At 43.2% G+C, this 10836-nt stretch overlaps 2 protein-coding genes across 2 annotated transcripts; both read left to right on the top strand.

Moving 5' to 3' along the window:
• Window positions 1-5045: 5045 nt before the first annotated feature.
• Window positions 5046-5459, top strand: LOC138893705 (uncharacterized mitochondrial protein AtMg00860-like). Its single transcript, XM_070178359.1, has one exon. It carries the CDS (start codon window positions 5046-5048, stop codon window positions 5457-5459), a length of 414 nt encoding a protein of 137 aa, XP_070034460.1.
• A 643-nt stretch (window positions 5460-6102) lies between these two features.
• On the top strand, window positions 6103-8976 carry LOC138893706 (uncharacterized). Its single transcript, XM_070178360.1, has 2 exons — window positions 6103-6433; window positions 8882-8976. Exons 1-2 carry the CDS (start codon window positions 6103-6105, stop codon window positions 8974-8976), a joined length of 426 nt encoding a protein of 141 aa, XP_070034461.1.
• The last annotated feature ends 1860 nt before the right edge of the window (window positions 8977-10836 follow it).

Below are 10836 nucleotides of genomic sequence, written 5' to 3' on the forward strand. Positions count from 1 at the left end.
GGTCCAGAGCAAAAGTTCAGAGAACCTACATGTCAAGTCCACCAAAAGTGCGGTCCGCATAATTATTGTGTGGCCACCGAAGAAGAGCTACGCGATCGCATTCACATTTGTGTGGACCGCAGAAGAACAAGGTGCGGCCGCACTTACAATTGTGCAGACCGCAGAAAGAGTGCAGTGCGGCCGCGGATTAGAATTAAGCGGCCGTAGATTTCCAATCATGTCAAGCTGAAGAAAAGTGCGGACCGCACATGGAATTGTGCGGCCGTAGAACCTCCGAAAGGGCATTTTTGTCTGAAAAATCCAGCCCTGTATAAATAGAAGAGTTTCACTTTTTTAGGTTAACTTTTGACATCAGCTGCTACAGTAGACGATTCCTTTTACTCTTTTTAGTAGCTTTTGCTATTTTGAGCTTTTTGAACATAGAGTTTATCATTTTAATTAGCAATATGGGTTTAATTATCATTTCTTCTTATTTTTCTTCCAATTTAAGCATGAGTAGCTAGACTTTTACTAGATTTGTGACCCAACCCTAGTGTGTAAACTTAATGGGTGTTTGAATTATTGCTTGTTTATAGTTGGGTATTTAATATTTAGCCTTGTTGTTGCTTTTATTTGAAGAATTAATAGTTGCAAACATTAGTTCATGCCTATTTGACTTGGTCTCTACTTGAGAAAGAGAGACTTAGTCTAGGAAAACTTGGCTAACATGAAATTGGGTCAATCGAGAGTTTGATAAGCCCAATTAAAGGGTTGAACCTAGAGATAGTAAAATCCGACTTGAGCTTTTATTCAACCGTTTTGTTCAATACACATTTGGACTTGAGAAATCCAAATTGAGCAAAATTACTCTTTGACCGAGAGGTATTGAGTGGGTAATGAAGTGTTGATAGCTATAGTACACCCCGACCAGTAAAAGAAGCTTTAAAGTTTACAATCCATTAGGCAAACACCTAGGTGAAGGTCATAGCCCTAGGCCTTTTATATCATTTGAAAAACAAGACAAACAATTTCCTAGTTTCAGTCTTTAAATTGCAACCGTAGTGTAATTTCGGTTTTTAAACAACCAAACTTTGCGGAAGTGCAAATTTAGATATACAAACTCACATGTTAAGATATATACTACTAACTCCCATTCATATAGCTCCCTGCGGAATTCGACCCCGACTTTTGTTGGGTATTACTATTGCATCGACCATTTTCATAACCTCGAATAGAGGAGTGAAATTAGACGAGATCAATTTTTGGCGCTGTTGCCGGGGATTGAACCCGGGTCAACTACGTGACAGGCGGGAATACTAACCACTATACTACAACGATATCAAATTTTTGGCGCCGTTGCCGGAGAGCTAAAAAATGGTGTTAGCTATATATTTAGGTGTATTTTTGGGATATCTTCCTTTCCTTCCTTGTTACTAACATGTGATTATTGTAGGTGCAATCATAGCAAACAACGAGCTCAGAAACATAGCCGTGGGGAATGTGGATGTTGAGGATGATCAAATGGATGAGGTCCTTCTTGAATCTCAAGCCAATAGACGAGGCCAACCGCCTTAAGATAATGTACCCACTCCGCCCCCACCTCCACCACGAGCGGCTCCACACCGGGTGTTGCCGAATGAAGGGTGTGCAAGTGCTATAGTCCCTCCTCGTATTAGGGCGTGCAACTTCCAAATAACTAATGTGATGCTCATTTTGCTCGAGCAACGAGGGTTCTTCACCAGTGCACCAGGTCAAAATGCATATAAACACTTGAAGGGGTTTGTAGATACGTGTTGGGGGAGAAAACAAACAAATGTCTCTGAGGATGCTTTGAGGCTAAGGCTTTTTCCCTTCTCTCTACTGGGGAAAGCTTTAGATTGGTTGGAACGTTTTCCAAATCATTCCATTCATACTTGGGATGAACTAGCAGAGAAATTTATTTCAAAGTACTTCTCTCCCGGGCACATGGCTATTCTTCGGGATGAAATTCTAGCATTCAAACAAGAGCCCAATGAACCACTGCATGAGATATGGGAAAGTTATAGAACAATGGTGAAAGAGTGCCCCAACAATGATATGACGGAGAACATGATTCAACAAACTTTCTATCGGAGGATCAATACCACCAACTAATGTGTAGTGAATCAACTTGCCGGTGGGAACTTCATGACTACGCCCTATGCGAAGGCGTGTGATAGTTTGGATGAGATGGCGGATACTTCATCAGCGTGGCAATCTAGAGCCAGTGTTCCACAAGGTGATCCAAATGTGATTCTTCTTCACAAAGAGTTGCATGACCATGGACAAGCCATAGCCGAGTTAACAGCCACCATGAACCAATTGGCAAAGGCTCAATTTTAACAAGTGCAAAACCCGAGGCAAGTCAATACAATGGAGGGAGTCAATATGATGGTGAACAAGAGAAGAACAAGAAATCCACAAGTGCAACAAAGAGTGGACAATTTTGTGCAAGATGATAATGGATTTGGTCAAGATGGTTCTTATACTAACCAATAGGAAGAGGTACAATATGTGAATAACTTTCAAGGGCAAAGAAACAACTTCCAAGGCCCTAGTCAACAACAATGGAGACCTTCAAACAACTAAGGTAATTGGAATAGTGGAAACAATCAAGGCAATTGGAATAACAACAATCAAGGAAATTGGAGTGAAAGCAATAACCAAGGAAATTGGCATAACAATAATAACCAAGGCAATTGGGGAGGCAATAACCAAGGCGGGTGGAACAACAATCAAGGAAATCGGGGGTTAGGTTTTCAAAGACCCCCGATGTATCAACAACCGAGCAACCCACCTCCTTATCCTTCCCATGGTGCTAGTTCGTCCAACAATGAAATGGGACGTATTGAGAACATGTTCAAACAAATGATGGAGAATAATGTCGATTCTGATGCCCAACTTGCTTCACACAACACATCGATCCGCAATCTAGAGGTGTAAATGGGTCAAATCTCTCAATCATTAAATTCTCGTCCTAAGGGGGCACTACCAAGTGATACGGTGGTGAACCCGAAGGGTGGGAAGAACACGGGGCATGCCATGGCCATTACTACAAGAAGTGGAAGAGGTGGGAATGCACCCACCTCAAGTCAAAGACAACTTGTGGATGATGGACAACTGGTAGAAGAAGCGGAGATCCCGAGCAATGTGGTACAAGTAAGTGATCAAGTGCAGGTTGATATTTATGACACGGTGGAAGAGACTCAAAAGGATATGAACCCGTCTAGGGATCATGTGATTGACATACCGAAACCGGTAATGCAAAAAGCTAAGGCACCATTGCCCAAGCCACCTCCTCCCTATCCTCTAAGGCCTGCCAAGAAAAACGGCGAGAATCAATTCAAAAAGTTCATTGATATGATGAAGAGTCCCTCGATAAATATGTCATTAGTCGAAGTTTTGGAGCAAATGCCCGGATATGCAAAGTTTAAGAAGGACTTGGTGAAGAAGAAACGGTCGATGAATTTTGAAACTATCAAAGTCACTCACTAAGTGAGTGCAATTGTGCATTCGATGGCTCCTAAGTTGGAAGATCCCAGTGCTTTCACAATCCCTTTGTACCATTGGAAGTGCCGAGTTTGCAAAAGCTCTTTGTGATCTTGGGGCGAGTATCAATTTGATGCCCTATTCAGTTTTCAAGACATTGGGAATCGGGCAACCAAGACCCACATCTGTGAGATTACAAATGGCCGATCGTACAATGAAGAGACCGTTGGGGGTGATTTAGGATGTATTGGTTCGAGTTGACAAGTTCATTCTCCTGGCGAATTTTGTTATTATTGATTGTGAAGTGAACTATGAGGTCTCGATTATTCTTGGTAGACCTTTCCTTGCTACGAGGAAGGATCTTCTTGTGGAAGCCGGAGAACTCACTTTTCGGGTGGGTGATGAAAAGGTAGTGTTCCACGTGTGCAAATATATGAGGCAACCAAATAGCAATGAAGTATGTTCGTTCGTAGACTTGGTGACCGATGTGATTATTGATGATATAAGTGCCACGATTAATATGGGTGACATGTTGGAGGCCATCTTGCAAAATTGTAATGATGACGAGATGGATGACTTCATGGAATGTGTTAATTCTTTGCAAGGAATGGTGTCGTACAACTATGCACCCCAGAAGCTTTTCTTGGATCTTAAGAATAGGAAAACTTCTCCTATAAAGCCTTCAATTGAAGAGCCTCGTATCTTAGAGTTGAAGCCATTGCCTCCACATCTCAGGTACGAATTCCTTGGCCCTTGTTCTACTTTACCGGTTATTCTTTCCTCTTGTTTGACTAACGTGCAGGTTGACTCTACATTGGCGGTGCTCCACAAGAGGAAGAAAGCTATTGGGTGGACTTTGGCGGATATTCGGGGAATAAGCCCTGCATTTTGCATGCACAAGATTAACTTGGAGGAAGATGCCAAACCCTCCATAAAACATCAAAGGAGATTAAATGAAGCCATGCAAGAGGTGGTCAAAAAGGAGACCATCAAGTGGTTAGATGCCGGGGTGGTCTAACCCATTTCCGATAGTTCGTGGACTTCTCCGGTGCAATATATCCCTAAGAAGGGGGGCATAACTATGGTCACCAATGATAAGAACGAGTTGATTCCAACAAGATTGGTAACCGGGTAGAGAGTGTGTATGGACTATCGGAAGCTAAACAAAGTGGCACGGAAAGACCATTTCCCACTCCCCCTTTCTTGACCAAATGCTTGATAGGTTGGCCGACCGTGCTTTCTATTGCTTTCTAGATGGATATTCGGGCTACAACCAAATCCTTATTGCCCTGAAAGATCAAGAGAAAACAACTTTCACTTGTCCCTATGGCACTTTCGCTTTCAAGCAGATGCCATTTGGCTTATGCAATGCACCTGCAATGTTTCAACGGTGTATGATGGCGATCTTTACAGATATGGTCGAGGACTACCTTGAAGTCTTCATGGATGACTTTTCGGTAGTCGGAGATTCCTTTGATGATTGATTGGCAAATTTGGATAAAGTATTGGCAAGGTGTGAAGAAACGAACTTGGTGTTGAATTGAGAGAAATGCCATTTCATGGTCGAGGAGGGCATTGTCCTTGGCCACAAAATTTCAAAGAAGGGCATTGAGGTCGGCAAGGCGAAGATAGAGGTGATTTCTAAACTTCCACCTCCAACATCAGTGAAAGGCGTGAGAAATTTCTTGGGTCACGCGGGGTTCTACCAGCGCTTCATAAAGGATTTTTCCAAAGTGGTAAACCCATTGTACAAGCTTTTAGAGAAAGATGCTAAGTTTCACTACAATGATGATTGCATGAGAGTCTTTGAATTGCTAAAGTTCAAGTTGACAACAACTCCTATTATCACCGCTCCTAATTGGAATATTCCTTTTGATCTCATATGCGATGCTAGTGATGTAGTGGTTGGAGCAGTTTTGGGGCAACCTATCAACAAGATTTTTCATCCGTCTACTATGCTAGTAAGACCATGAATGATGCCCAAGTAAATTACACCATTGCTGAAAAAGAGCTCATTGCCATTGTGTTTGCAATTGAGAAGTTCCGCCCATACTTGATGGGTGCAAAGGTTATTGTTCATACGGATCATGCGACACTTCGCTATCTTATGAGCAAGAAAGATTCAAAATCTAGGTTGATGAGATGGGTGCTATTGTTGCAAGAGTTTGATGTTGACATTCAAGATAGGAAAGGGAATGAAAATCTAGTGGCGGACCACTTGTCTCGTTTGGAGGAGGAGGGGAGGCCGTATGATGGCCTTGAAATCAATGACTCCTTCCCTGATGAGCAACTCTTGGCTATTTCAATGACTGAGGTGCCATGGTTCACCGATCTAGTAAACTTCCTTGTATGTGGAATCATCCCGGATGAGTTCTCTTCAAATCAAAAGAAGAAGCTCAAACGGGATTGTCAAGATTATTATTGGGACGATCCTTACCTTTCTGGATTTGCACGGATAGGGTAATTAGAAGATGTGTACCGAATGAATAGCAAAATGTTATTTTTGAGGCTTGCCATTCTTCGCCTTATGATGGTCACCATGGCGAAGCAAGAACGGCGGCTAAAGTGCTAAGTTGTGGTTTCTATTGGCCCACTCTCTACGAAGATGCAAGTGATATGTTGAAAAGATGTGATGAATGCCAATGGACTGGTGGAATCTCGAAAAAGAATGAAATGCCTCTCACTACCATTTTGGAGATAGATATCTTTGACGTGTGGGGTATTGACTTCATGGGTACTTTTGTGACTTCTTGTGGAAACACCTACATCTTGGTCGCGGTTGATTATGTGTCTAAATGGGTTGAGGCCGTTTCTCTACCCAACAATGAAGCAAGGAGTGTGGTGGCGTTCTTGAAGAAGAATATTTTCACAAGATTTAGTACTCCGCAGGCTATCATAAACGATAGGGGGTCGCATTTTTGCAACAAGGCATTTGACACTTTGCTTAGTAAGTATGGTGTCACTCATAAAGTTATGACTCCCTATCATCCTCAAGTTAGCGGTCAAGTGGAAGTCTCCAACCGGGAGATAAAGAGTATCTTGTCAAAAACAGTGAATGCTAACCGGACGATTGGTCAAAGAAGCTTGATGATGCACTATGGGCCTATCAGACTACTTTCAAAACTCCAATTGGGATGTCTACATACCGGTTGGTGTTTGGCAAATCTTGTCATCTTTCAGTGGAACTTGAGCACAAAGCCATGTGGGCTTTAAAGAAGCTGAATCTTGATTGGGATGCATCCGCTAACTTGCGGGTTGCACATTTGAATGAGTTGGATGAATTCCGGTACCATGAACATGCAAGTTCGTCCTTGTACAAAGAGAGAATGAAGTACCTTTATGACAAATACATCTGAAACAAGGAGTTCAAGGTGGGCGATCTTGTTTTGTTGTTCAACTCACGATTGAAGATGTTTCCTAGAAGTTGAAATCCAAATGGAGTGGTCCCTTTGAAATTGTGGGTGTGACACCTTTTGTTGCATTGGACTTGAAGAACAAAATTGATGAAGTATTCCGAGTCAATGATCACCGGGTGAAGCATTATTTGGGACAAGCTGAAGATGGCCACGTGGTGGCAGTTATTCATTTGAAGTGATGGTAATCTGCGTCATGCCGTGACGTTAAATCAGGCACTTCTTGGGAGGCAACCCATGTTTTATTTTCCTTTTTCTTTTCTTCTTTTGTAGATAGGTGTTATTTTGTGCTAACTGGATTTGAAGTGTGTTGCAGGAATGAGTGTGCTTTACAGAAACTGTGCTCAGAAAATTGGCTAAGTGTGAAAAAAGTGCGGACCGCACAATTTTGAATGCTATAGCAGAAGGCAACTGCGGCCGCACAAATTGAGATGGGAAATTGCAAACTCTCTGAAGTTTGGTATTTTAGAGAAATGGCCAATCTGCGGCCGCACATCAAATTATGCGGTCCGCAGTCAAAATCTACGGTCGCACCACAAATTGTGTGAACCGCAAATCAACAAAGGCTATTGAGCCTCCAGGTAACAGAGTGCGGACCGTAGAAGGAATTTTGCGGCCTCACTCCTCCTTTGTTTCCCAAGTCTGCCTGCAAATATAAATAGTAGCCTAAGGCTACTGTACTAAGTTTTTTTCCCTCTCTGGGCACTCTAAATTCTAAAACTTGGAAATCATCTGTTCAATCATCTGCTACACTCCATACACATATGTGATCACTTAGTTGCACTCCTTCATATCTGGTATGTTTAATTTCTCATAGAATTTTTCAACTTTTAGTTAAATTTATAATTTGTTAGATAGCTTTAGGCCATTTATCAATAAATTTCAATTTTACTACCATGTGGGGTTTAATCTTTGTTGGGTCAACTACTAAACGCTTTATGGGTACTGGTAAATTGATTTGCATGCTTAATTGTTAATATGATGTCAATTTTTGAAAAATTTTGTAAACCCTAGGAGTCTGATCGACTTTGGTTTGAAACCTACGGCCGCACTTGAAATTGTGCGAACCGTAGAAATTCCACCGCGGCCGCACAAGAAATTGTGTGGTCCACAGAAGTAGAGCACATGGTTCTTTGATCAAGCATGATTCTGCGGCCGCACTTGAAATTGTGCGGATCGCAGAAATTCCACCGCAACCACAGAGAAATGTCGTAGATCAGACCAATCTCTGTCATCAGAGAGTTGGTACTTTTTGTAATTCTAATGTGCGGCAACAATGAGAAATGTGTGGACCGCCCTTCTATTTTGTGGTCGCACACAAAATTGTGCGGACCGCAGTTCCATTTCTGCGGCCACAAGTTCAAGTTGTGCGGTCTGCACGTCCCAGTCTGCGACTGCACTTGTAATTGTGCGGACCGCACTTCCCTACCCTGCACTCATGTTCTACAGTGTGATATATTGTCTGTGTGCAAAGGGGATGGGTGAACCTTCCAGAGGCCGAGCCAAAACAATTTACCCTTCTCCCTCCAGAAGATAATCACCAAGAAAGCTATAGCAAGCCGAGGAAGACAGTATGAGCCCTTAGAATCTAGTTCATATGCCCTATCCCGGGAAGCATCGGAGGGCGACTCAGTGCAAGAGAAGCCTGCAGTCTAATCACAACAACAACAGTCACAGGGAAGGTATCAACTCCGAGATGAGCCTTCCTCCTCACATAGCACTTCTGAGGGTTCGGAGAGTGCAAATCAGGCTTCAGAGCCCTCTTCTACACCTGTCCCCGAGGCACCAGTAGCTACTGTTGACGATACTCCGGACGATGGCCGAGGGGGTGATACTACAGTTGCCAGCCTTGAGAGGCCAAAGAAGAAAGAGGTCCGGGAGGACCGCTTTGTGAGTCTAGTTACCTTCAGCAGCTTTCGTGAGTGGTGGCCGGTGAGATCGCTCACTCTTGAGTGATAGTTCCAGCTTAAAATCTTGACCAGTACAATCCAGAAGTGTTGAGACAGTTCTGAGAGAGGAAGGGGTGGATGTGGTTCACCCAGTCAGTTGTGGATGCCAAGGAGTATTTGGTCCATGAGTTCTTTGTCAATGTGGCACACATAAAGAAAGGGATCATAGTTACAAAAGTAAGAAATCTGAAGGTGCGATTCGACCATCACACACTGAACTCCTACTTGGCGTTTGAGGATGTTGAGCCGGCATAGAATTTGGAGAAGCTGGCGATGGGTGATGCAGCTCGCCCATGGCTAGCTGAGCTTCTTATAGCCCCAGGGCCACCACCACCATGGATCACTGCAGGGGTTCCTATTCAGCGAAACACACTAAATTTCGAGGCGAAGGGATGGCAGACCTTCGTATGCAGCAGACTAGACCCGTGCCAGAACGAGAAAATTTTACCTATTCCATGGGCAGTTCTAGTCGCCTCTATTATGGCCGGGTACCCGATCAATGTGGGTACCGTGATGTCGGCCAACATGTCAGTGGTCGCCAGGCAGGCTAATACTTCCTACCTATATCCCAACACAATCACTGTGTACCTTATGGATGCACGAGTAGAGCCCATAGATTATGACACGAAGGTTCGGGCGAAGAAGCCCTTCTCTTGGTATTCTCTGATGAATGCACACAAGCCAAAGAGAAAGGGTCAGCCGACTACCACCGTCGGCCAGTCTGATGAGCCATCGGTGGTAGGTACAGTGACAACTGATATGCCATCCACCTTCTACCAGTGTAGTTGCCATGCCTCCACCTTCACCCTCAGTACCTCCCACCTCGGCTTTGAAGCTGGTACCTATGCCATCTGCTTCACTCTATGCGCTGGGAGTCTCCCAGACACTAGTGAGCCTCAATAACCAGATGCAAACAGCTACTGCAAAGCTGATTGATATATCGAGTCATGTTTTAGCACAGTCATCCTCTCCGGCACCCTAGATTTCCCCCACAGTTGATGAAACTTTGAAGAAGCACCTGGAAAAATCAAAACACAATCATGGCCACTATAGTCCAGCATGGGGCAGAGATCGAATAGTTGGGCAAAAAGGTAAAGAAAATGAGAAAGCGACAGGCATCTAAGAAGTCAGTGGATGAGCTTCAGAGCCAGGTTACAAAGCTTACAGTAGCCGGAGACATTCCATTTGACATGTTGATAGACCAGCACCACCCAGGTCCAAATCATACAACACCTACAACACCAGCTGGTCAGTCTGAGGAGCCACACACTACTGCTGACACTGCTGAGGTAGTCCGTCAGATGTTCACCAACCCAGGCACTCCCGGACTTGAGGATGATGATATCCAATTGGATGATGCTGAGGTCGGTGCCATTATTGGGAACACAGAAATGGCCACAGAGCCATAAGGAGTTTTCTTCACTCTCACACTTCTCATACTCTTATGTTTTTAAGCATTAGGGACAATGCTTATTTTTATTCGGGGAGGGGGTGGAATTTCTTTGACACATTTTGATGATTCTGTATTTTGATAACTATGAGACATTTGGCCTGTAATTAACTTATTACAATTTTCCCCCTGTTTCTCATTATGTATATATTCCCTCTTATCTCTGATTATGTATATTCGTTTAGCTTTCAATAGTTCTTTTGTTTTAAAGCTTCTTTATCTTTATGTTTGTCTTCCTTTTGAATTAGTAGCTTCTTTTTTATTTAATAGCTTCTTTTTATGTCTTAGTGGATAACAAGCCTTTGGTTTTCTTAATGCCACGGTTCTTTCCAAAGGTGGTTTTTGTATGAACCGGGTGGCTCTTCCCAACGATGGATGGCGTGACAACCTTCTTAAGAGATTGAGTCCGTTTTTGGTGTCTAGGTAATAATAGTAGTAATAATGAATAAAAAACCTAATTGAGTCATGCTCGGAGAGTCAAACATGCTTCACTTGGTACCAACACACTTAACTACGTGCTTATGGTTAAAAACAAAGT

This window comes from Nicotiana tomentosiformis, chromosome 6 (genome assembly GCF_000390325.3).
Source record: "Nicotiana tomentosiformis chromosome 6, ASM39032v3, whole genome shotgun sequence".
Lineage (NCBI taxonomy): Eukaryota > Viridiplantae > Streptophyta > Magnoliopsida > Solanales > Solanaceae > Nicotiana > Nicotiana tomentosiformis.

Bases quoted from the DNA above. Each gene is read 5' to 3' on its own strand.
- LOC138893706 (XM_070178360.1), top strand. From the start codon at position 6,103: ATGTTGAAAAGATGTGATGAATGCCAATGGACTGGTGGAATCTCGAAA. The intron at 6,434-8,881 runs GTAAGTATGGTG...AATCTTGACCAG, and splicing joins GGCATTTGACACTTTGCTTA to TACAATCCAGAAGTGTTGAG.
- LOC138893705 (XM_070178359.1), top strand. From the start codon at position 5,046: ATGGTCGAGGAGGGCATTGTCCTTGGCCACAAAATTTCAAAGAAGGGC.